Source organism: Diceros bicornis, chromosome 10 (assembly GCF_020826845.1).
Source record: "Diceros bicornis minor isolate mBicDic1 chromosome 10, mDicBic1.mat.cur, whole genome shotgun sequence".
NCBI lineage: Eukaryota > Metazoa > Chordata > Mammalia > Perissodactyla > Rhinocerotidae > Diceros > Diceros bicornis.
Window position 1 is genome coordinate 20,162,981 of NC_080749.1, and position 27,530 is coordinate 20,190,510.

The 27,530-nt window shown below is 48.4% G+C and overlaps 1 protein-coding gene across 1 annotated transcript in view; it reads right to left on the reverse strand.

The window, feature by feature from the left end:
• Positions 1–914: 914 nt before the first annotated feature.
• Positions 915–27,530, reverse strand: part of TMEM163 (transmembrane protein 163) — a 232,026-nt gene continuing 205,410 nt past the window's right edge. Inside the window, exons 6-8 of the mRNA XM_058548853.1 lie at positions 14,899–15,010; positions 5,082–5,223; positions 915–3,637 (exon numbers count right to left, since the gene is read on the reverse strand). Of these exons, the coding sequence (XP_058404836.1) occupies positions 3,577–3,637; positions 5,082–5,223; positions 14,899–15,010 (315 nt within the window). The 3' untranslated portion in view covers positions 915–3,576. The remainder of the gene's footprint in view (positions 3,638–5,081; positions 5,224–14,898; positions 15,011–27,530) is intronic.

Here is a 27,530-nt window from a genome sequence, read left to right on the forward strand (position 1 = left end):
GGATATATGTCTGAGTCTTATGCCCGCCCTGCTGCTTGAAATCTTACTGTCTCCTTGAATGCACTGACTGATTTGAAAATACGCCCGACTTCAGCCCCAGATGAAACTAGGCTGCAAGAATTTATAAACTACAGATGACAAGGGTGACCTTTGGCCACATACTGGACCTCACCCCACTGTTATCTTCTGGACCATTCCAGAGTTTTTCTTTGCACAACTTTTTGAGCTAGAAATTAAAATGAGTTCTCTGACAGACTCTACCCCTTAAGTCAAAGTTAACTATATTCCTCTGAAATGCAATAATAAAGGCTTTTCTGTTTTTTATTTAAGGGGAAAGGAATGACCAATTGAACTTACTCATTCCCCAGGAAGTCCCTTTGCTGTCCCCTGCTGGCCAGGGCGGCCCCTCCACAGTCCAGTCCACAGGGACCAGACTCCCGGGCTGATTAGCTGTCACATGTTTCTATCAAATGAAAGGTTAATTCCATACCCGCCCTGGTTGGGGAGGATGTCATCTTTAGAACCTCTCCCAGAGGCTGCTAGTCATTTAATGATGTTTTCCCAAATCACCTAAATAGCAGTTCACTTTTGTTTTATTGGGGTTTTAGAGTTTTATCTCCTCTCCTATTTGGCCCCATTCTGGGTAGACTGCAGTTGTGGAATATGAAGGAATTTGCTGGAGTCATGTCTTTTTAAGATCCTTTGGATTCTCTTCAACTGAATCAGCAGTCTTACACTTCTGTGGATGTAGGATTGATATTTACCTTCTTCCGAGCATCATTCCCTCTATCCCAGATTTTGTGAGGCCTTAAGATTATCTCCACCACCCCCTTGCGGCTGGTGAGGCATAGCAAAGGGACCGAAGGGGAGCCATGTGCTCACTCAGTGGGGGGGGCCCATGCCTGGGGGGGGGGGCGGGTAGCAGTGGGTGGTCAGAGAGCATTTGCAGCACTGGGGTCTGAAATCCTTGCTGGGACAGCAGGACGGGAATTTAGCACAGTCTGCCACCTCCGCCAAAGCTGAGATGGGGCAAACTTGGGAAGCATTTTGCTCCTTGTCCTGCCGAGTATTAACAGGACAATAGAACACTCAATGCCAAAGGAGATGGTGACGTCCTTTCTACTGTAGTTGCTGTCACAACCTTGATGACTTTAAGCTAATGGCCTTTCGCGTCTGTGTCTTCAGCCAGCTCCTGGTACTACCATCTTCCTACTGTTCACTTCTGGGGTTAAGTAGTGCAGGATTCTGCAGATAAGGTGTTGCTGTCCAAACGTACTGTACCGGCGTAGAGAGCACGGCTTTGTTTTCCACTGTTGTAGAAAAAACTAGGGAGAACTTTATTTTTCAATAAACTTTTCTTGTGTCACAGGTGGGAGTGATTTTTGGGGGCTGGGTGGGTGCAGGGTCCCCTGCAGAACAAAGCCCAGCTGTCGTCCAGCCCCATACCCCACGTGGCGTCCACTGACTGCATCGCACTGTTTGCAAACACACTGCTGAAAATGCCAATAGAACGGTGTGTGTAAGGAGTGGAGGGGAAAGGCTTTACTGTTGCGTATTCTTTCCCTTACAGCACGTCCACCGGTGCTAATTGCTGAGCCCCTGGGAGGGAACTGAATTAGAAAAGTGGACCGGTAGGCTATTTTTGGTTTTTTTGAGATAACTGTGTACTACGTAAGATGTTTAAAAATCTTTAAGGATGTGGGAGCAAAATAGCCCCTATAAGGCTATCTGAGGGCCTCTTAGACCTGGAACATGTTCCCGCTCCTCACAAAGAGCACTTTTTGACCCAGCGCTCAGTGGCCCATGAGCACTTGGTTAGGCACATGCCCTGGAAACATGAGGAGGGTCAAGTCCGTGCCCATACCAAGGGCTCACCTGTGGTGATGCCGGAGGGCCATGGCTCGGCCCTCATCAGCACAGCCTTTCCTGGCTACTACACAGACTGGAGACAGACACCATGCAGTTCCCACAGCCTGTTTGGTGGGAGGCAAGTCCCAAAAAAGGTGCCAAGAAAAACCTGAATGTGTATGTTTAGGGGATGCTACATCATAGCTTCCACAATGTATATTAATTACATTCTATGAGGAAACCTGCAGGAAAGAAACCTGTTTGTTAGTTAAAGCATGCATTTCCCAAACCTGCTGGAACAGTTGACTGTTTTTTTCCATGTAGCATGTTAACATCCCCTAGAACTCTCTTCAGAATGCTGTTGGAGGAAGCCCTGCTGACGCATCAGCTTGAAACAAGGTCAGTGAGATCTTAGACCACCCTCCCTTAACCAGCCCGAAATAGCCGCTTGGGAGACAGGGCACAGGTGGGAGCGAGGCCTGGGAGCAGCCATCCCTCAGCCCCAGGCAAGATCAGCTCCAGGGGCCTCAGGTACCAACAAATGAATGTGTGGACACTCTCCTCGACCTGAGCGGGCGATGGGCCTGCCCCACAGAGCCCATCACAACAGTCCTCCCGGGTCTCCACTCACACTCCCCCGAGGCACAAGCGACCCCCTCCACGTCATCCTTCAGTCACAACAGAAAACCTGCCCACGACGGTGACAACTCTCAAAGATGACTTCCCGTACCATACAAAACAGGTAATGGTCTTTATTGGTCAGACACTGTCGCCAGCACGAGCGTCAGTGCTAGAGGTACAGAATGTTGCGTGTTGGGGGAACACTTGTACGGACTCTATACCTAACATGACAGAAACGGAGAAATCTTGTTCCTTACACAGGAGTAAGCCATCTCTAACAGACTGTAATGTACCATTACCACTTAACACAGCATATAGATATATGCATACATGGATAGATTATATCATTATTTATTACAAATAAACTGTAGTTTCACATCTCTCAAAAATGGATCTTGTTTTTACATGTATGTTCAGGTTCTGAATATACAAGAAAGGGTCATGTGCTTAGTTCGTCCATGCAAAGCTCATACGTATATCACTAAGTACTTTAAAAATAGAATGGTCTCCTTTTGGACAAATCTGTCTAGATTGAGGATTAGTAAAACAGTATGAAACTAATGAAATACATTGATAGAAGTTAGGAAGTGATACATACTGATGGTTCTGGGTATGTAAAGGGGTGAGGGACAAAAGGATACAGTCGTTCCTTAAAATCTGCCAGGATATAAGGGACTCTGGAGCTAGGAGGTGGCTGGGGCCACATGGAGTCCAGAGGAGGTGGGTCTGGTCAGTTGCTATCCAGTTCAGGCTCAGAGCACCACAGAACAACTTTCTGCCAAGCAGGGATCTTATGCTACCCACAAGAACCTTTTTACTCCAATAAATAGAAAAGGTCGCTGGAGATCCCCATGGATCTCCCTGCTGGAGATGGGGAGACCTGTCTCCCCTCCCGTGTGCATTGTCTTAAGGTGTTTGACAAGGGCAGTGGAGCGAGGGGGAGCAGTGCAGACCGACCTGCTGGGCAGACCTCATTCCCATGTGCACAAACTTTCCAAAAAAGAAATTGGATGTTCAGTTAAATATTGGCACCATCTGCCTGTGTGGAAACTTCTTGTCGTCCTGACAGTCTTCAGGCGGATGCGGAGCTGATGGCTCTGGCCACCTTCACTCAAACATCTCGTAGTGGCGCGTCTGCCTCACCCTGGGCACCATGTCGATGAGGAGTCTGCAAAGAGGAAACAGACAGGTCACCCCGCAACACACCCTCCACAGCCCCGGGGCTTGAGCGCTTGGGGAAGCAGACAGGAGGTAGTTTTTTTTACATATATATGTCACATACCATAAAATTCACCCTTTAAAGTGTACAATTCAGTGGGTTTTAGTATATGCATAGTGTACAACCATCATTACCATCTAAAACCAGAACATTCTCATCACCTCAAAAAGAAACCCCATACCCACCAGCAATCACTTCCCAGTCTCCCCTCTCCACCTCCCCCTGGCAACTGCTAATCTACTTTCAATCTCTATAGATTTGCCTCTTCTGGATATTTCCTATAAATGGAATCATTTGATATGTGGCCTTTTGTAACTGGCTGCTTTCATATGTTTGAGGTTCATCCACGTTGTAGCATGGCTCAGTACTTCATTCTTTTTATGGCTGAGTAACACTCCACTGTATGGCTCTACCACATTTTATTCATCCATTCATCAGTTAACAGACAATGGGGTTGTTTCTACTTTTTGCCTACTATGAATAATGCCACTATGAATGTTCATGTACCAGTGTTTGTGTGGATGTGTGTTTTCATTTCTCTGGAGGATATACCAAAGACTGGAACTGCTGGGTCAAATGGTAACTCCACATGGAACATTCTGAGGAACTACCCAACTGTTTCCAAAGCAGTTGCACCATTTTACATTCCCACCAGCAATGTATGACAGTTCCAATTTCTCCACATCCTCGCCAGCACTTACTGTCTTTTTATTAGAGCCATCCTAGTGGGAGACAGGAAGCATTTTAACATTTAAAAACTCAGTGCCTTTTAGAAACAGTTCTCTCAAAGGCCGACTCCAGCCTGGATGCTGGATGTGGAGTCAGTGATGCCCACATAGGACTTCTTCAGTGAGAGGGCGCACAGTGGGCTAGGACCCAAGGCCCAGGGTGGGTTTGTCCTCAGCGTGGCCCTTCTGCACTGTCCCTTCTGTAAAAAGTTCTCTAAGTGGGGGGGCCCAGCATCTGGCCAAGTGGTGCTGCTTGGCCTCCCCCCACTCACTGTAGCATCACCCGCATGTAGCAGGTGGCAGAAGGGACCTTACCCGTGAGGACACTACACAAATGCACCTGCCCAGTGCATCATTACAACTCCTGTGATGGAGAAAGGAAGCGGCACAAATCTTCAGGCATGAGTGGTTAAAGGGAGGACCACAGAGCAAACTATAAAAACAGCAGACAAAAGTAAAGGAGGCCCTTTGTGACTTAAACCCCAGGCCTCTTGTCAAAGTCCTTGCCTCACTTCTTTGCCAGCCACAAGAATAGCTGACTCCTGCTGGGGGCTTTTCCAGTCACCTGACCTCACCCAGGCCCAGGGAGGTCACAGGTACAGGATGTGACCATTGAAGGTGGAAAATACAACCGCGGGGAAGCAAAGATGAAAGCAGGCACTTACTTGACCCCGTAGGCAAATATGGTGAGGCCGATCAGCACACCTATGCTGCCATCCAGGTACCAGACTGCCGAGTCATGCTTGAACACCTCCGCACTCAGAAGAATGGAGAAGCCCATCACGCCACCCACGAGGGAGTTAAACCCTGGAGAAGAAGGAAAGAGGCTGAGGGCAGTGCCAAGTGAACTTCGTTAGCCACCAAGAAAACTACCCAGTGCCAGGCGTGCCTCCACATTCCAGAGCGTGTGCTGGAAGGAACGTCGCCCAGAAGCACTCTTGTGGGTAACAGTCACCACCTCAGATGCCCACATGGCTTGTCAAGTCTCCACTCGAATGACACCAGAGTCCTCCCTGGATAGAGCCGTCACCCCCACTGTCCGTTTCCATCCCCTGCCAGGCACTTATGCCCGCATGACGTAGCCTGTGTGTGGTTCCTGGCGGTCTTCCTCCCATGCCCACCAGAATGCAGACCATGAGGAACTTCCATCCCTGTAGAACCTGCCGTGTCCGGGACAGTGCCTGGCACACAGGAGACATTCAGATCTTGGTGACTCAAATCTGTTGAATGTCTGATGGGCCAAGTGCTGAGCTGGGACCTTCTCAATCCTATGAAGTCAGTTCATAGGATTATTATGATAGGATTATTATCCTCATTTACCAAGGAAAGAACTAGGTTAAGCAGAGTTAGTTAAAGTTAAATAAATTGACCAGAATTGTACAAATAGAGAGGGGCAGGGCTGGGGTTCTATCTGAACCCACCTCCTTTCCTTCCAGAGTCTCCTTAAGTCACCCAGGGATTCTCACTCCCCAGGAAGAGAAATGCAAAGTCTAGAATTCACTGCATGGCTGTAGAATTGGCAGTCGAAACAGAACTGGAGCCAATAGATATCGATCACCATCTCCTCTCACATATGTTACCTCATTTGGTCCCCACAGTTTGGGAGTCACACTTCCATTTTACCCGTGAGTTTTCAACGGCCACATGGGAAAGGAGGAGCTTAGAGTGGCTCCTGGGGTCTAGCTGTGGGGTGAGCCACAGGCTCCTTGCCTGTCTCAGCCTAATGGTGGCCTGGAGGGAAGCTCCAGGTCCCTGCTGCCCCAGTGGTCCCCTGGCAGCTGGTCTGTGCAGGGCCAGTGACCTGCCAGCAACAGGCCCTGCTTTGTTTCTGGGGCAGCTGCACCTGCATTGCAGTACTGTGCTTTTGCTGAATTCAAAAGCATTAACTCCAGGTTCAAGTGGGAAAATGGAGATCAAACAACTTTAAATGCATTCACTGGGGGCTGGACACCTAGGGGAGAGGTTCTAAAGGAATAGCAGGGAGAGAGGAAGAGCGAGGGGGTAGAGATGATCTGAGAAAAGCCTGGTAAGACCCCTTTCTCAGGATCCAAGAGGTGGACTCCAACAGGCTGCTCCCCGATAATGGGAACAAGATGAAGCAGGGGCCTGCGGGGACAGCTCTGAGTGCTGCATCACACCCTCTTCCTTTCCCTCGAATCTCCATCATCTCCCCACTCCAATTCTCAGCTGGTGACCCAGCCTCGTACTTCTTAGAGCACAGAGGTTCAGACAATATCGTCCCAACACTAAATACACCTCTCACCCGTGACTGCCTCCCCCACATACTCAGCTGCTTCTCTGTCATCCCTGTGTAAGGCTAACTCCTTCAAACCTGTTCATCAAAGGACTTGGTTCTTGAAATTCTCCCTCTCGTGGATCCTTCCCACTGGGAGAAATCTTACCATCACCCACCTCAAACTCCTTCCTTGACCCCATGCCACCCCCAACACAACCCCCACTCACTATCGCCCTTCACAGAACTCCCTCAAGAGTTGTCTACTCAGGCTGTCTCCATATCTGCACCTCCCCACTCTCTTCACCCCATCCCCCTCAGGTTCCCTCCTCCCCACTGCCGTCCCTGAGGTCATGGATGACGATTCCATGCTGACACATGCCAAGGTTAATTCCTGGTCCTCATCTTACACCCTCCTTCTGGGAACTCTTATTTGGCCTTCCTTCCCTGACACTGCACTCTGCTGGCTCTCCTCTCCACTCTAGCTATTCTTAGTCTTCTCTGCTAGATCCTCCTCCTCTTCCTCATCTGAGTGCCCAGCTCAGTCCTCTGAACTCTCCTCTATCTACATCCTCCCCCTAGGTTATCACCTCCAATCCCATAAGCCAGTGTCTCCCAACTTTCTCTCTTTTGTCCTGACCTTTCCCCTCAGCTGCAGACTCACTCATATAAGCATCTCAAACTGAATATATTCAAAACAAAAATCTCAATTTCTGTCCCCGGATACCTAACCCGCTAGCCACCTTCTCTGTAAATGGTGCCACCATCCACCTAGCTGTCGAGGCCAGAAATCTAGGAGCCCATCCTTGACTTCTCTCACACCCCAAATCCAATCAATCCCCAAATCTAACCAATCCATGAAGTAACTCTTGCCAATTGTTACCTCCAAAACTCATTCTGTCTCTCTACCTCTCACCCCCGCCCCCGCCCAACCCTGGCCCAAGCCACGCCATCCCCTGCCTGCACCCCTGCAGCAGCATCTTCACCACCTTCTCTGGTTCCCCTCCTGCCCACATCTCCCTCCAACCACAATCCACTCCCCTCACAGCAGCCAGAAAGCCAGAGTGACCTTGGTAAGTGGACAGCAGCCAAAACCTCCAATAGAAAATCTGCCCAATTTTGAATACTGTCCAAAGTCTTCAGGGCTGACAAGACATGATGTGATCAACCCTCCCGGCCTCTCCCACATCACGCCCACAGCTCTCTTCCTTGTTTACTGTGCTCTGGCCACACCCACACTGCCTGCAACAGCCAACCCTGGCCTCCCCACAGGGCCTTTGGACTTACCACCCATCAGCCCGGACCCCTCCTCCTGGGGTCTCCCGTGGCTGCCTCCTTTCAGCCTGAACTCTGATACCATCAGAGCCCCTAATGCGATTCCTCTTTACCCGGCCACACCCTCTGACCTTCTCATCCTTGCTGCGGCTTCATTTTTCTCCACAGTTCTTCACTTCATAACACGATATTTTTACCATTTTTCTTTTTACAATGATCTCTTCACCACTAGAACATAGGCTTAAGGACAGAGAATTTCTCTCTCTTCTTGCTATATTCCAAGTCCCAGAACAGGGGCTGGGACTTCTCAAGGGCTCAACTGATGATTGCTGCATTAATTCATGAATTAGCAGATGGAGGGAAGGAGGAAAGGAAGGCATGGGGCATGGCCTTAGTGGTGCTAAGAGGGCTCCTACTCTGCAGCAGCAGCCAGGCTGACCTGTCCCGAGAGAAAGGAAGCCACCACTGCTCAGGCTCTGGCAGGGCCTGTGGCTAGAGCTCCGGGGAGCCTGCCATCAAGAAGGGGTTTTGATCTGGGCCCAGGGTGCACTCCTGCACTACAGGGTGTGGCCTGGGGCTCCCTGGAGAGTCAGCCTCCCCAGTCCCTTCTGAGGCTCTCCGCAAGCTTCACACCTGGTTGACCCTTCCAACCCAATTTCACATGGATAAAGGTGACAGGAAGCGACTAGGAGAGGCAAACTCCTCAATCTTCCTCCCACTTGGAGGCTGCATCCTCCAGAGACCAACCCAGAGAACTGTGTCAAGAGAAGGCTCTTCCACGTGGGGCCTCTACCTGCCTGGAGGCGGAGCACCTCCACCCATCACCCACTAGGGTCCCCTCTGCCGGACAGCCAGCCTAGGTGCCCTGGGGAGAACGGGAGGCAGGAGCAGAGGTGCTGACTTCAGCCTCACCTGTGATGTGTCCCACCAAGTCCCGAGGCCAAATCTCCAAGTCTTCCACCTCTAACCATGGGAGTGAGGGGCAGGCAGGCCCCCTCCCCATGCTGCCTCCTGGCTTCCCCTTCTCAGGGTGGCCCAGGGACAAGGCTGCAGGCTGAGCCCCCATGGAGTTTGTTTCTGTGGCTCCTCCACCTCACTCACCTCTGGACAATGAAGAAATGTGTTCAGCATCCTTTCAGCTCCATCCTCCATGCAGTTCACGTAGCAGACCCTCCTAAGCCCACATGTTTTAAAAGCACAATGGCCCACCTGCAGCCTTTGTCACCACAATGGAAAGCTTTGTGCCACCTGGGTCCTTCCCAGCCCCTTGCATGTAGAGTACATGGGAACTTCCTCCTTCTCGGGCCCGCCCATGGGGTTTGGCCTCTGCATATCACACCCTCAGTTCTGCCTCCACACCTCCCAGAGCAGGCGGACAGCGGGTCCACTCTGAGAAGGGCAGGCTGATACATCAAGGTCATACTTCCCCTCTCCCATTATGGGAGGCTGGTGTTTACCCTCTTGCGTCTGGGTGTCCCTGGAATCTTCCCGTTCTTTTTAACAGGTGGAATCAGCCCAGTCTTCAAAAAATAAAAATCTCTGCAGACGTTTTTTTTTCAGAAGGCCACCAAAAGCATCAGCAGAAGCCCCCACTCTGTCACGGGTTCCCTGGGCTAGAGTTTACCTCTCAGGCATTCTCCAAGTTGGCAGAATTTTTGAGGGGGGCTGACTAGAGGAAAGAGAGAGACAAGGAGGAGATGGCCGCTGCCCCAGGACAAACTGGGATTCTTCACTCTCCTCTCTTCTTCTTTGTCATGGCATAAGTGGGCCCCTGGAGCCCTCAGAGAAGCCCGGTGGAGCTCAGAAAGGATGCAGAGAGCATGTGAGGTTCCCCCAGACAGCCACTAGATGTCCACTCAGCTCCACCAAGTCACCCCACTCTGCCAGCCACGGACAGACCAGCCTCTGGCTCTGACAGCAGGGCCCACCCACACGTGCTCCCACTCAGGTGTGCTCCCAAGAGCTCATAGCTGATGGATCTGCGGTGCGTTCACCTTCTAGGAGGAGCCTCTGACTTGCTCAGCTCCGCTCACCTTTGCTTATAACAGAGCCTGACTCAGTTCAGCCTCACCTCCTGTGCAGTAAGCCTGCACAAGAAAGCTGGAAGGAGCACACCGGGACTGGGGCACAGTTCCTTGTCTGTCCTGCCACAGCCTTCGGGATGTTAGAGCCTTCCCAGCGCAGTCATTCCACATGAAGACCCTGAGCTCACAGCCCCGCCCACCAGACCACCCATCTTCCAACGCAGCGCACAAGGCCCTGTGGGTCACTCACCTCTGGGGAGATGTCCCCACCCCACCCAGGCCCACAAGCTCGTCCCTCAGTTAAAACCAGAGCTGTTATAAAGAATAAATGCTGTTACTGGTTTAAGAACACAAAATAATGTCGGAGGCTATCTTGATTAGAGGCTCCACCAGACTGGCCTTAATGACAGGTAAGAATCTGTATAATTAAGCACATTAATTTTATGCAGAAAATTCTGGTTAAAAGTTTTTCATGTGCTTGAAAACCATCATAGACTCTTGGTGTTTTAGAATCTTGAGAGCGTGAGTACAGTCTGCCCCCCGGGCCCTCAACTCAGAGAGGTTTCCAGCTGTCCCCGCAGGGAGCACTGGAGATTCCCCCAGGGACCTTTCCACAATCTTCCTATGCCTGATTTGTAATATTAATTTGCTGTAAAAAATCATTTTACCTTAAATAATACAAAGCCAGCTTCAGCCTAGTCCTCACAGCAACCATCGCATGTTTACTAAACAGCCAAATCAACAAAACCAAATTCGACAAGATTTACTGCGCTGCATGGCACGGAGTGGGGAGGCCTGGAATTTACCCACCTCCTGCTGCCCCCTTTTCCCCAAAGATCTGCTTTCTGGCTGTAGGGACACAACCCAGCGACAAAGGGTCTGGTGGAGTCAGCCTGACCAAGTTCACACACAGCTCGAGCCTGGGAGGCAGCCACCTCACCTGCTGACAGGTGAGGCCCGCCCGCCCTGCACCAGAAGCCATTTGCTGCCCTTGCTTCCTGCTTGGAGAGAAAGCGCTTGGCTTGCCCGCAGCCCTGGGCCAGACCCCGAGAGGGGCATTCCCAGGGTAGCGGCCACAAGGGATGCACCCTAGAGCCAGGCCCTCAGAACACCCCCAATATTAGGGCTAGGCATGGTCCCGAATCCCATCGTGACCCCACCTCCCAAAGTGAGGGAAGAACAGGGAGGAGATAATTACAGATGGTTCCCTAGCTCTGCTAATCAATGAAGGAGTAAAACCGGGATCCCAGACAATGCAATTAGCAGGAGGCTGTAATTACTGTGCAGATTTTGCTGACACTCCCACCAAGCAAGTGATGCGGAGCACACCAACCCCCCAGGGAGGCCCTTTTGGGGAACAGGCTTGGGGACAGGGGTACTGCCTCTGCTCTTTGCAGTAGTGCTCTGTTTTTCTGTCTCTCTCACCAACCCCCATGGCCAGTTCATCCCCAAGCCCTGCCCATTTTATTAATATCGCCAACATTTCCTCAAATCCCCTACATCCTTGCCACTCTGCCCTCACCCCTGTCCATGCCACCGCCACCCCCCTCAGATCCTCCGAGACGGTCCCTGCTTCAGCCCTTGTTCCTTCCGCTCTGTTCTCCACCTTGACGGACAGGGGGCTCTTTAGAAAAAAAATCAATCATGTCACCTTATCTATTTAAATATTTAGCAAAATATCCAAAATCCTACCCTTGACCTAACGTCCTGCACAACCTGCCCAGCCCTTGCCCCATGAGTCCGCTTCCTCATGCACCCCCTCAGATGCCCCAGGCTCTCTCCCACAATTCCCTCCACCTGAGGAGTGTTCTCCCCCACTTTCCACCTGTTTGTGAAACAATTTTCACTGAAACCATCCACTTCTCTTTTAATGACCTCTCCCTGGTTTAAGAGTATGATGGAAATACCGCTTATGTGTATGGACGGTTTCGTGTGAAAATTATGAAGTCAGAAGTTATTTCGTTAGAAAAAAACATACTTATCATTGAGGTCTTCTCTGTACACCAAGTAAAATGGTGGGAAGTTAGAAAAACAGTGAAGCCTAAATAGAATCTTAGTATCTGGAATATCTGTAAAATGTTAAGTAAAACCACCAGTCAAGGCAGAGGGCCGGCTGTTCTGAGGAGAAGGGGGTCAAACCCCATGGTCACGGATGGTGAGGGGGACAGGGCCCCCTGCCTGAGGGCCTGGGGGGTGGGGGTCTGACTGCTAGGTCCACATTCAGGCTTCTAGAGGGAGCTTCCTGTGTCTGAACTGTGTTCAACTAAATAGATAAAATGCTGATACTGAGAGGTTTTATGACTTAAGGGTCCATCTCAGGACTGGGAAAGGAGCCCCTGGGTACTGACGACTGGGAGCCCAGAAAGCTGTGCTGACCAGTGCAGCCCCCTGAGGCCTGCCTTCCCCATCCCTTGTGCTGCAAATAAAGAGACATGGAGAGGGAGGCACAGAACACACTGCAGAAGACAAGTCCAGCCAGGCCTCTGCTCTGTTCAGGCCTGAAGGGCCCAGGCAGAGCTGTGTCCCTCAGAGCAACGTAAAAGAACCTCGAAGGCGGCTGGAACATCCACCCCCAAACCCCTGGTTAACGCCTACGCAGCTCTCAGCACGAGCACCCCCTGTGCTGCTCATTCCTAAAAAAACGGGGCCCTATGGCCAAGGCAGGCATTTTCTTTCCAGACTAAAGAGCACCAGACCACAAAAATCACAGGGAATGAACACTTCCCAAATTCTGTGTCTGCCTCAGAGAGGAAAGGGCACCCAGATCAGCCAGGGTCTTGTGGGACAATTAGGGCCAGTTTATGCAAACTGCCCATAAATCCATGATGTCTCGGTGGGTGACAGAGACCTCAGAAGACGTGCCCAGGCTGTGGCCTCAGGCGTGCCTGCATCATTCTCATGGGACAGAACCACAAGGTCTTTGGACCCGGCCCTGATGGAGAGAGCTCTCCATCTATATCAAAGGGGGGATTTAAGTCAGCTGCAACCCCACGTTGGGGGACCAGGCAAGACTCTTCAAACCAAAAGGACAGACACCTGAGAGGGGTAATTCTGATTCTGCCTTAAGAGCTGGTTTCCCCAGCTAACACGGCACCGAGCACAGTACCAGGCACAAGAGAACTCCATAAACCGCCCCCGGTCCAGTGTTACTGCAGCATCATGCTCTAACAGCAGCAAACCCAGACCCCATGGCAGCTGAATCCCAACTGCACCTGGCCTGACCGAAGAAGGCAACCTCAGGGGTTCATCTGGGGCTTGACACACAGAGAGGCCTTCACGATGCTTGAAAGCAGAGCAGGGAACAGGAGGGCTCAACCCCGGCAGCCGATCCTCTTACTGTTTTAAACAGCTTCTGCTGTTTAACAAGTTTTGGTTTCATACGGGTAAATGGCCTTTGCAGCCCAGGGAGAAAGGAGGCATCTCGCAAGGGCGGAAGCAAACAGCAGGCCCTGCTGGAAGTGGTCACTTGGGGAAGGAATCCGAGAGCTGCTGGTCAAAATGGTGTATAGGAGCACTGGACACTGCAGGGTCCACCTTCCCTGGTGACACTGTGTCCTGGCCCCTCACATTGGCCATGTAGGCAGCAGCAGACCTCAGTGTGCACTGCACGGACTGGGGCGCTGGTGTAAAATATGACTTGCTGGGCCTCACCTCACACACCAGAATCAGCGTCTTCAGAGCTGAGGCCCAGGAATCTATGTTTTCAACAATCACCACGAGCAATTCTGATGCTGCCAGTGGTAGTGGTCAACGGATTAGCTTCTGGGGTCCCCTGGTTTTGCAGTCAGCCTGTTAGATCATGTAACACCAACTTCTGCAGGCCTGTTGAAAGGAACCCCACCCACATACATACACATGGGCGATGCCACTGTCAGGGCAGCTGCGGTTGAAAAGCTGGAAACCTCACTTTGATTCCCTGCCCACATGCCCTGCTGTGCAAAAGCGCCGCTCCACACACAGCAGGGCATCAGCACAGATGAGGAGTCAGAGCCCGCACGTGTCACCATACTTTGTCACCTGGGAGAGAAGGGCCCTCTGCACTGCCATCCACCCCACCCACAACAGAACAACAGCCACCCATGCACATCTACATTCACGTATTTCACATAGCAGAGAACCTTGCGAGTTTGGGGAGGGATAGTGGTTCTTTTCTTAAAAAATAAATCCAACAATTTCTGCTATATTTTGTGCAGACACACACACCAAGCTACAAGCTTTTACCCTTTGACCTCCCACCCCAGGGTACAGGGGCTCACAGGTCTACTCCTGACCCCCCGAAATGGCACATGCTCAAGAATGAAGACAAAGAAAACAACCAGGTGACAGTGTTTGCCAAGTTTCTTCTTTACGTGCCGGCACTAGTTTGCGTCTGTCCTATTTTCACGCACCCTCCTCTGTCATCCCAAACTCCATGCAGGAAGCGCCTCCTGACCCATAGGGACACAGAGGGACAACTTCCACCTGGTTTGGGTTTTAAGCAGAGAAGACACGGATCATTTCCCCAGCGAGGCCCTGGTAACCGTAACTTAACTGCCAGGTGAGCATCTCACCAGCTGGAGGGGAAAATGAGCATGGAGAATTCACAAAGGAAACTGAGAGAATCCAGAAAAGACATTTACTTCTTGTTTAGAGCAATGCACGTAAAAGCCAAGACTCCGGGAAGCCCTTTGCGCTTCATGATTACGAGGCTGGGGAGCCCTGATCCATCCTGTTAGGAGGTCAGGATGGAGGTGATGCATGAAGAGTTTATTAAATTCCCAGGGCACAGGACTTCTGCCCTGATATGGGAATGCTGAGAATCATTAAACAGCCTGGGGAGGGGAGGATAGTAGGAACAGATTCCAAATCGTTGAGCTCTTCTGCAAGACAAGCAACTAAAAGTGACCCAAACAGCATCTTCCCTCACTGTGAGCTCAGCACCCAGGGATCAGGCACCCTGGCCTTACTCACCATCAGTTATGAGTGCTCTGCTGGTCAGAACCTTCCCCAGCATAAACTTCAACACCGCCAGGATGCTGCAAAGGATCCCACTTAAAATGGAGACGCTGAACAGGAAATCATCCTAGAAGAGAAAGTTCCAGATTTCAACAGTTCACCTCCTGCTAGAGCAGATTATCTGCAAACCACTTGCCCTAAAGATCGGCTTTGTTCCCAGAACAAATAATTAGTCAGGTATGCTGCCACCAGGTGGGAGTATATTGCTTGTTTTTATATCTCAGTTACTTGTATCTCTGGTGGAAAAGATGATCAAAAACAGATAATACAGATTTATATTTCCTTAGAAACCCATTAAGTATTTCTTTTCCTATAGGAGATTCCCCTTCCCACTATTCAGCTGAAATGATTGGCAATCACGGATAAATAATAGTCAGAATGCTAAAAACAGTGCATTCTACATAGAGTTTTCCACAGATAATTCAAAAGGCATCTGATGAAGAATTTTGGAACATGTAAGTACACCACTGACCTAAGAACATTTCAACACAGAGCCAACTGAATTTGCCACAGGTTCAATTATGGCTGAAGCTATATATAACCATATTTTTTCCTTAAGTTCACACAAGGCAACTGGAAATTCAAATATAGCCTTCAAGGTGGGAAAAAGTCATCTAAAAATACAGTCTGCTATTGACGTTATCTTTGCACTTCCTATAAGCTGTTACCTTACCTTTGCAAGCAAATGAGTGAGTCACACATGCAAAGGTGAGCACCACTCTCTCACGACATTAGGACCCATCGAGCTCCTCAGCTTTGAGCTCCCATGTGTCACTCCCATGGGACACAGCCTCCAGATTCTCCTATATTAAAACTCAACTGCCAGCAGAAATCTGATAAACCATCATAAATACTCGAAGAAATAGGATTCCTTAAGCACTTTATTATTCAAATTCACTAACCTAGTGACAGGAAGAGGAAAGACAGCCTATTATCTTGGGTTTAAAACTGAACAAAGTCATTTGAAAAATCACCTCCCTGGAAACAGGTATGTGCATAGCATCAAAGCTTCTCCCCACAACACTGATCAATGGTGGCTGGTTTTAACATATGTTCACAAATCCTCTGCTACCTCCAGGAGGCGCAGCTTCATACCCTCTTCCCTTGAGTGTGGGCTGGACTCGTGACTGGTATCTAACAAATAGGGTCTGTTCAAAGGAACCCCACCCACATACATACACACAGGAGGTGCTACTCTCCAGGGGTTTGGGGGTGGAAAGGGAAAAAGAGTAACTTTACAGCAGAGAAACTGGCAACTAATCGTAGCCAGCTGATCAAGATTAACATGACCATTAATAAGTTATACTGATGTCATATTCCTCCTGATGTGATGGGACCTGACGAGAAGAACACCCCTTGGTGTTCCACCCAAAATCCATAACCTCGGTTGAATTGTGATAAAACATCAAACAAACCCATATTGAGGGACGGTCCACAAAATACCTGAGCACTACTCCTCACACATGTCAAGGTCATAAAAGACAAGGGATGACTAAGAAATTGTCAGATTGGTGACTAAGCAGACGTGAAGACTAAAAGTAACAGGGTGGCCTGGCCTGGATCCTGGAACAGAAAAACGTCATCAAGTGGAAAAGCTGGGGAAATCAGAACAGAGTCTGGAGTTCTGTTAACGTGGAATCTCACAGTTTAGGTAAATGTACCCTGATTATCTTTGTGAGATGGTAACATCGGGGGAGGCTGAATGAAGGGTATATGGGAACGCTCTGTAATGTCTTCGTAACTCTTTTATAAATCTAAAATTATTTCAAATTTTAAAGTTTTTTAAAAATAATCACCTGACTAAAGTTTCACTTCTTCAAATTATCAGTAAAGACTGTGCCAAACCTGCCCTCTTTGCAGATCCCAAGTCTCAGTTGTGCATGAGGCTACACAGCAGGGGCTGGGGGCGTGGGAGTAGGGTAGGGAAGAACCCCCAAACCATAACTCCCTTTGTGCAGGGACTCAATTAATTATGGGAGATGGCACCCACAGGAAATAAAGTGAGCATGATTAAGGAATCACATATCAACGTAGACCCAGGTGCTGATGGGATTCAGAAAGCCCACACTGGGAGACTGAGGCAGTCAACTAAGCATTTTGAGGCCCCAAATTCAGAGGCTGAATGCTCACTTTGCTCTCCCCATGTCTGAAGCCTTTCTGGCTCCGTTCAGTCTCTCTGTTTGCAAAGCCCTCGTCCCTAAATTTCCAGAGGTGGAGAAAGTCTGTGTTCACTCCATCTAGGTCCCAGGGAGATGGGGGTCGGGGTGCCCCCTCACCTCCAGATGCATCTCAAGAAGAGCCACCATGGCTTTTGGGGTCCTCTCCTAGGTCTGCTAACCCAGGGAGCCTACTGCCGAACGGGGGCTTGGCTGATGAAGGGCAGTGATGCGCCAGTAGACCTTTGCTCAAATCTAGACTCCATTGCTTACTAGGGAAACAAATCGAAGCTCTCAGATCCCAATCCTGTCTTTCATAAAGGGCAGCGTGGTACCCACAGCCCCTGCCAAGCAGCTGATGTGCAGTAAAAAGTAGCAGTTGTTGTTAAAGGGCCCAAACACATTATCCGTGCATTAACTTATTCCACCCACAGCCACACTAGGTGCTAATGGTGAGCCCCGGACAAAGCATTCCTATAAAAGAAATGTAGGGAACTCACTGCCTAGAATAAAGTATGCATGGTGAAATGTAAAGACATGTAAGAGAAACTATGATTGGGACCCACAGTGGCTTATCAGCAGGAAGGGGTGTTTGAGACCCATCCTTCACCTTAGAAGCTTCACCTTAGAGAAGATTTCCATGGACTGAGTGGCACTGAGGTCTACTTCCTGGAGGAACAGGGGGATGGGGTTATGATGTAACAAAGTAGAAGCAGTGTAGTAGTTAAAGGCACTAAAGCAGAAGCCTCACTTAATAACTGAGTGACTCTGGCAAGTCACTGCACCTCCCTCCACCTCTTCCTCCATTTCCACATCTGTGAAATGGAAAACAGAATAGACCGACCACCCCTGGTGGCTGTGTACTGTGTCCACAGCCACCAGCAGGAACTACATTTCTCAGAATTCCCTTTCTAGGTGGCTCTGAGTCACACTTGGCCACCAGAGACATCTGCTTGAGGTTTGGAAGGCAGAAGAAGCGAAGCGGCCCTCAGTCCCTGGAGGCAGGTGCAGGGCACCAGGTGCTGCCACCGCCCATGGACGTGTTGTTGATCCACAGGCTCAGAGCGGGGAGGGCAGCAGCCAGGCCCACAGCTCCTCCAGCCCCCGCTGGGGCCCCTCCTCCAGCCCTTCTGAGTCCTGAGCCAGGCTGTGTGCAGCTTCACGCAAAAGGCTTCTGTGGCAGGTCACCCATGTCACCGAGGCTGAGACAACAAGGGTTAGGGGCAGTTCTAGTCCATCTTCACGCACCAGGTTGTCCCTGCTCTGCTACACTCTATGCCCAAGTTTCCTTCCTGTCAGGCAGACCCGCTGACTTTAGGCCCGGACTCTGGAGCAGAACCCCACCGTCCTGTAAGGTCTCATGCCTGCAACAAAGCCCTATTCTGTGCCACTCAGAGCGGTTCCCTTCTCTGCTTGAATCTGACATACTACTTCCTAAGGATGTTTCCAAGGGCTTAAACAGTGTCTGGCACAGAGTAAATGCTATATTTAAATGTGAAAAAGCCAATATGCAAAACCAGGTTTTTCCTGTCCATGGTTTATTCCTACCAACCATGCTCTGCTCCCTCCCTGGATCAGCTCTGAAGGAGTAACCGCCTTCCTGCAGTCTGGGAGAGCAGAGATTGTGGCCATCCTGTAGCCTCACCCAGAGCTACAAGGCTCTCCTCACTATGGCTGCACTGATCTGCTTCAGAAAAAAATAAACCCTGCAGAAGAACCCACAGAGGACCTGGGCTGGCCCAGACCTGCCAAACTCCCTCTCCCAAAGCCAGCTTTCAACATCTTGGACGTTCTCTGTGATGTTCCCACCCAGAGCCCACCTGGCTCTCCTCTCTCCACACAGACACCACAACTACTTTTAGCGTGAGCATATCAGAGACGTAGCCATCAACCTGCTCAAACTGCTATGAACTGTTTGTGCCCCCCCAAAATGCCTTTGTTGAAGCCCTAACCCCCAATGTGATGCTATGTGGAGATGAGGCCTTTGGGAGGTAATTAGGGTTAGATGAGGTCAGGAAGATGGGCCCTCATGATGGGATTAGTGCTCTTATAAGGAGATTTCTCGCTCTCTCTCCACCACATACACTGAGGAAGGGCCAGGTGAGGTCACAGTGAGAAGGCAGCTGTCTGTACCCCAAGGAGAGAGCCCTCACAAGACACTGACCCTGCTGGCACCTGGATCTTGGAATTCCAGTCTCCAGAACCATGAGAAATAAATTCCTGTTGTTTAAGCCACCCCGTCTATGGCATTTTGCTATGGCATTCCAAGCTAAGACAGTCCTGAGTGAAATAAAAGGAGGAGTTCCTGAGAGGATTCCTTCCCGAGAGTCAGGCAGTCAGAGCAGACATGGCTAACGATGAGAAATTGCAACCCGAGTAGACAGGCACCGCCACCGACTTCTTTCAAAGTGTGGCCACACTTGCCAGGTCTCATTTAACTCTCACTGCCCAGTCAAGCAGGCATCTATCTGACAGTTGGAGAAACAGATGCAGAGGTTAAATGACTCGCCCAGGGTCACTCAGCTAGTGGCAGGATCTGGATTTGTTCCCAGCTGTAAACTGTGCCAGGATCCCTCATCCACGGCCTCGCGAACATCTCTCCTATTACTGAACCATGGGCTCTGTAAGAACAGAGGGACCGCCATTTCCTTGTTAGGTATCAGTTTCCACTGTTACCAGCTCTGGCCCTATGATTTCTCATAGCTGAATCCTTGCTGAATGGATGGAAGATCAGGACAAAGAGATTCAAGAAAACTATCCACTCACTCAGAAGCCAAGGATAAATGTATGTTAAAGGTAAATGCTACATAAATTATGTCCACACTGGCAAACTTCTTTATGACCTTGTAGTGGTGAAGGCCTTTTAAAACCATCTCAAAGCCATAAATGATTGATATATTTGACTACATGAAAATTAAAACATATGCCTGGGATAGGTTATATACAAACTGGAAAAATATTATCACAAAGGGCTAATCTCCCTAATATATAAAGAGCTCCCAGATATCTATAAGAAAAGACAAAAAAACTAACAGAAAATGGGCACAGGACATGGGCAAAAGACAATTAGAAAATTAAAATGCATTTTAAACACATGAAAGATGTTTAAACTCACTCATAAAAGAAACACAAACCAAAACTATGCTGAGATATCATTTTTTACCTAACCAAAAGTATTATTAAAAACTTTTGCTCCTCGAAAGACACTATTAAATAAATGAAGGAAAGCCACAGTCTGGGAAAAAATATTTGCAAACATATTTGTTAAACGACTTGTATCCAGAATATATTAAGAATTTCTAGAACTCAATAAGAAGAAAACAGATGACTCAATTTAAAAAAATGTGCAAAAGATCTGAACAAACACTTCACCAAAGAAGAATTATGACTAGCAGATAAGCAAATGGAGATTGCCAACATCACTAGTCAGCAGCGAAATGTAAATCAAAACCACCATGAGATACTACTACATACCCATTAGAATCAGTAAAATTTGAAAGAGATAATACAAGGCTGGCCAGGTGGCATAGTGGTTAAATTTGCATGCTCCACTTTGGTGGCCCGGGGTTCGTGGGTTCGGATCCCTGGCCCAGACCTATGCACCACTCATCAAGCCATTCTGTGGCGGCATCCCACATACAAAATAGAGGAAGATGGGCATGGCTATTAGATCAGGGGCCAATCTTCCTCACCAAAAATCAAAACAAAAGAGAGCGAATACTAATTGCAGTGAGGATGTGGAACAACTAGAACTCTCATATACTGCTGGTAGGAATATAAAATGGTACAGCCACTTTGTAAAATAGATTGACCATTCCTTATAAAGTTAAATACAGACTTACCATAGGACCCAGAAATTCTACTTGTTGGTATTTTCCCAAGAGAAACAAAAGCATATGTCCACACAAAAAACCTGCACACCAATGTTCTTAGCTATTTTCATAGTGTCAAAAAACTGGAAACAACCTAACTGCCCAACAACTGTGAATGGATAAATGAACTGTGATATATCCATACAGTGGAATACTACTCAGCAATGAAAAAGAATGAACTCCTGGTATATTTAGCAAGAACATGGCTGCATTTCAAATGCATTATACTAAATGAAAGAAAGCAGACACAAGAAACTAAATTATGATTTCATTTATATTACATTCTAGAAAAGGAAAACTATGCTGACAGATAGCAGATCAGTGGCTGGGGAGAGGAGGTAATTAATGATTGCAAAGTGCATGATGGAACTTTTTGGAGTGACAGAAATATTCTATATCTTCATTGTGGTGGTAGTTCTGTGACTATATACCTCTAACAAAACCCATTAAATTGTACAGGTGAATTTTACTGTATGTACCTTACATCTCAATAAAACTAATTTTTTTAAAAAAGCAGTTTATCTCAGGGATCCTTAGGTGACAATTACTAATATTTACATAATTCAGATTATGCATATGATCATAATGTACATAATGTCCACTATCATAAGGTGAGGGAGAGGACAGAAATCAAAGCACAGTCATAAGAAACATTAAATCAGAGGCTTAGCGAGGTCAGTGGGGGAACATGGACACAGATGGGCTGACTTCAAGTCTCATGAATTTCCTGCTGATGTATTTTCACTGTCTGGGTGGGTAAACACTCCTTTTTATAGACTTATCTCAAGTGTTTCCTCCTCTATTAAACATTTCCTGACAACTCATGCTCTAAGAAGTGACACATCCACGCCATGCCCCCACTGGACCGTATTCTCACGGGTCCTGTGACACGTGCTTGCATGCGTTTTCTTCATCGTCTCCCTCTCTTATAAGCTCACTGAGCAGAGGGATCCTTTCTCATCCACCTCAGTATTGATCTGCATTGCAAATAATAAATGTTTGTGATATGAACTGTGACACTGCACAGAGAGACGTCAAAATCATAATCAAAAAAGTCTTACAAGCCGTTTTATGGAAGATGCAGAAATGTTTATCCATATAGCCATTTGTCATCTTGACCCTCAGTGAAAGTCAGGAGCATAGAGTTAAAAACCTAATTCAGTAAAAGCACTCCTGGGGAGGTGGGGCGGGGAGAGGAGAGGGCTAAGCCGATTGGTTTTCTAATGATCAAATGGGATGCGGGAATGTAACCTGGCGTGGGAAGAAGCATCACCCCAGAGACAGACAGCGTTCTTGAGCAGCAGCTGTTTTCCTGGACTGGGGAGGCAAGCAGGACATCGGGAAGGGCAAGGCTGAAATTCTGTGAAAGCCAGAAGGGTCCTAGGTTGACAGACCCTCACAGCCGCACTCATGCTCCAAAATACCAGACACAAGCTGGGTCTGAACACACCTCTCTGCTCCCTGCCAGCCAAGGCTGCGGGCCATGGAGGCTCGACTGCCACAGCCCTCCGCACGCCCACCACCAGGGCTGCTGAGCTCCTCCTGCCCTTCTGGGCAATAGCCCGTGGCCCCCAACCCAAACTTCAGACAGCGTAGGAGAAGCCACCTCAGCCTGCTCTCATCACGGCCTCCACCTTCCAGACTGCATGTGACAAAGGCCAATGGTCAGTCCATCTGAGTGGAGTTTCTTTTCCAAGAGCTAGTAATGCCTTAACTCTGTGATTTTCCAACTTCATTGGTCCCAAAACATGAAAAGCAACACCTTAACTCAGTGGAACAAATCACTTATAGAGGAATTCCAAGAACCTGAGAGACCCCTAGAGTACGAAAAGCTGTCCACCCCAAACTCTTTGGTCTAAGCCAAGACTACTCCCATCTTACCCAAGAGATCAAGTCACAGAGACAACTCCCACCCCCTCAGCCCCAGGTTCCCCAGCACCACCACCACCAGCGCCTCAAGTCTGGTCCACCACCAGACAAGGAAGAGCATACCTTCCGTATAAACACGAGGTGGTCTTAGAATCATAGAGCATTAGGACTGGAAAAAGGCTTAGAGATCATCTCATCCATGCTGCAGGTGGGGAAACTGGGGCTCGGAAAAAGGAGGAGGTGGCTCCCCCAAGACAGCAGAGAGACAGTGGCAGGGCTCAGGGTTCCCAACTGCCCTCCACCTCTCCCTTGACAGCCTGACACTACCAACCCCTTCTCATTCTCTAAGCCCAGGCTGGAATGTGCTGAAAGCCACAGGGCTAATTTTGGGATTCAAAGACAATTAGGGGAGAGCTGATAAAACCTGAGCTGGAGGAGCATCTTTGTGTTGACGTGTGAAAGTAGTTATTGTACACTAGCTCGGGACAACTTGGTCAGCTAGATCTGAGCCTTGGTCAGCTTTTCTCCAGGAGGATGCAGGGCTCCTGCACTGCCCTTGCACTGGCGCACACACAGTCTGGTGACCTGGCAGATGCGAGTCCTCATGACCTGATGTACTGATAAGGTAATGATCTTTTCCAGCTCCTCTCGGCAAAGCAAAACCCAACCAAACCAACTCAATGAAGCTGACCCCCTCTGCCCTCACATTTACCCCTCTCTTCTCTCACTCTGCTCCAGCCACTCTTGCCTCCTCCCTAGTCCTCCAACATGATGAGCATGCTCCTACCTCAGGACCTTTGCTCATGCTATTCCCTCTCACACCCTCACCTCTGTCATATCTCTGCTCAGATATCACCTTCTCACTGAGGTGGTCCCTGACTATAATCCCTCCCCGTCCCCTGATCCTTTTCTTTTTTAATGGCACTTTTTACATCCAAACACATTTGTGGCTATTTAAATTTAAAATTAATAAAACTGAAGGCTCAGTTTCTCATTTGACTAGCCACATTTCGAGTGCTCAATAGCCACATATGGCTACTGGTTGTCATATTGGAGAGTGCAGATCTAGAACATTTCCACCCTCACAGAAAGTTTTCCTGGATAGTGCTGATTTAGAAAGAAGTTGGTTATTCCCTCTGAACTGGGATAAAGCAGTACGTGGCTAGAAAGTGGTCTGGACAAGTGCAGGACGGGAGCAGACAGAGATTACGACCTGCAAATGGTCAGAAAGAAGTGGTCAGGCAAGGAGATCACACCTTGAGTTCAGCAACCACAGAGCTAAAATTCATCGCCATTGACCAACCCCCTGCCCCAAAAGGCACCGAGGGATTAGGTTTTTTATTTTAATTATATAATTTTTATTGAGATATAATTAATATATGATAAAATGTACAGATTTTAGAGTAGATTTGATAAATTCTAAACAGAGAACATTCCCTCTACCCTAGAAAGTTCCTTCATATCCCTTTCTCCACTCCCTGCAACCACTTTGTGACTTCAGTCACCAGAGATTAATTCCATCTATTCCCGAATTTTATATAAATGGAATCATAAAATACGTATTGTTTGGTCTGGCTTCTTTTGTCAACATAATGTTTTAAGACTCATCCGTGTTGTTGCAGGTAGCAATAGTGTGTTCTGTATTGTTGCTGAGTCTTAGCCTGGTGATTAGTTTCATAGCCCTCCCCATGAAAGGTTTTTTCGTTTGTTTGTTTCGTGAGGAAGATTAGCCCTGAGCTAACATCCGACGCCAATCCTCCTCTCTTTGCTGAGGAAGATCAGCCCTGGGCTAACATCTGTGCCCAACTTCCTCTACTTTATATGGGACACCGCAACAGCATGGCTTGACAAGCGGTGTGTCTGTGCGCACCCGGGATCCGAACCTGCAAACCCTGGGCCACCAAAGCAGAGTGCACACACTTAACCGCTACACCACCGGACCGGCTCCCCCATGAAAGGTTTTTAATAATTCAATCTCCATGCCTCCTGTTGACACCAGTCTTTTTATTTAGGTTCCCAATGGAGAAGGGCAGTTGTTGATGCAAGGAACAAGCAAAGAAATAGGCAGGAAGCTGATGGGGTCTAATCTTCTCCCCTTACATAGGGGACCATCTGCCATCCTGAGAGCTGTACCTTCAGGTCAAAATATCAGGGTGACATGAGCTCAGGTGAAGAAGCTACCAGAACAACCTCTCCCATCAGTGTCTACCAACAGCCTTTAAGAAGGCTGGTCCAATCATTGACCAAGATCCTGGCTGTCAGATGTCCCAATGCAACTTTCCAACCCCTTCAACTTGCTGGACTAAAACTGAACCCCACCCATTCTCCCTGCTATGGACCACATGTTTGTGTTCCCCTAAAATTCATATGTTGAAGCCTAATTCCCAATGTGATGGTGTTTAGAGGTGGGGCCTGTGGGAGGTAATTAGGTCATGAGAGGGGGGGCCCTCATGATGGGATTAGTGCCCTTATAAGAACTGGCACAAGAGAAAATAGAACTGGCACAAGAGAAAATATCTCTCTCTCTCTCTCTCTCTCTCTCTCTGCCATGTGAGGACACAGAAAGAAGGGGGCCATCTGTAAACCAGGAAAAGAGCTCTCACCAGATACCTAATCTGCTGGCACTTCAGTCTCAGACTTCCCAGCTTCCAGAACTGTGAGAAATAAATGTTTGTTCGTTAAGACTCCCAGTCTACAATATTTTGTTACAGCAGCCAGAACGGACTAAGACACCCCCCATCACTCCCACCAATACCTTGTACACCAAAATAGAGGTGGGGGTATGAATTAACACCCATAAATCAAATTCATCTTCTGACTGACCCACATCATCAGATAAAATGGATGATCCTTGTTTCTGGCTGGTCATCAGCCAGCAGCAATGTCTAACGTTGTGACACTGAGTTTCTCCGTCCCCCCTGCCACCACCCCCATTTTTCCATATCGCCTCTCCTCAAAGCGTTTTTATTCATGGTGTTGTTCACAGGAAAACCTTTTATAGAAATGATTTTTCTTCCCTGAAGTACCACTTCTCACCTCCTACTTTAAGCTTATTCCTTATCATAGGTGATATCAGTAGCTGTAATTCCAGGTCACAGTGCACTGTGGCACTAACACCAGCCAGAGGCCAGGTCTGAAAACCCAACCCGCCCATTGCCCCAAAGACCAACACTTTCCCTCTTCATAAGATATGTGGCAGCACGTGGGAGATATGAAGGCTCGCTTGCTTATGCCTGCAAAAAAGGCATCCTTTGCTTTCCTAATAAGGACAATTTCAAACCATTCTGACACTACATGTGTTATAGAATTACCCAGGGAAATGCTAGTGCTGGCTAAATAATAAATGTATATTGATTTACGGCCCCAAGTGAAATTAAAAGTCATTCTCATCCTCAAGTCTTTTTGTCACCCCTCCAGCAGATGAGAAAAGATGGCAGGTGTGGAGGAAATTACGCGGAGCACAAGCCCTCAATTTCCCTTGGTTATTAAATTATATTGACAAATTACCATGGATTCACATGAAATGTCTTCACAATTTTTAAATTAGCATCAGACCATTTTGATGTAGGGAGGGTCAAGAGTTGGTGTTTAGATAATCAGATAAGTAGCCGGGAGGTTCTGCAGCCGCTGGACATCGGGGTCACTGGTGGGACTTACAGACAGACTGGGGAGTGATTCCTGGCTGGGCTGACTGACTTGACTGTTGAGGCTCCGCAGTCTTGTGAAGGGACGATGCCCACCTCCACGGGACACCCTGAAGCTGGGGTTGGTGGGCTCACGAGATGCCACAGAGGAGGGCAGGCAGCATCAGCGGAGGCACTACGACTGCCTCGGGGACAAGAAGGGCACTCTGAAGGGCCTGGCTGCCACTCCAAGACGCAGCCTGGCTTCCATTAAATGAGTCCGATTGCTGTTTTCTGATGCAAGCTAGGAAAGGCTCTTTAGGGGCCAAACACTCTAATCCCTGAACAATGCCATGGAATCTGAGATGAGCCGTCCTGCTGGGCTCACACTCCTTCCTCCCCCAGCGACCACGAGGCATTTAAAGGAAGTGACACCTCTGGGGTTCCCTCAAACCAAGACCAAGTATAACATCCCCATAGCTAGACCCTCATGACACAGAGGCACTGCTGCCCTTGAATAGCTCCGCTCTGCAAAGGAAATAAGATCTTCTGGCTACCTGCCTTTGTTCCCTTTGTTGGTGTGAATACCACACGCATGAATATCACACCAACACTCGAGTATCAAACTAGAGAGTTCCTTAAATAACAGTCATAATAATACAAGCAGATGCTATCATTAATGCTCATTAGAGATGAGGCTCTTTTCCAAGGGATTAAAAACAATTTAATTTTATTTTAAACATAACCATCAGAAGATGCCTGCTAGGTAGAAATGATGACCCCAAACAGAGAGGTTAAGGAATCCCCTTAGAGTCAGGTCACACAGCTGGTCAGTGATGTTGAAGCTATTCAAACCCCTATCTGTCCACCTAAAATCTGCTGCCCTTCATACCTAAAAAAAATGTAGGACAGTCTGCCTCTAATGTTGCCTGATGGCCCTGAATTTCGATTTTGGCCAAATAAAAGGAAAAGAACAAATAATTCACAATGCTAAGAACATTGCATCACATATTTGAAAATGCCTTAAAAATCAGAAAGTTTTCCAATTTCAGATGGTGAAATGAACA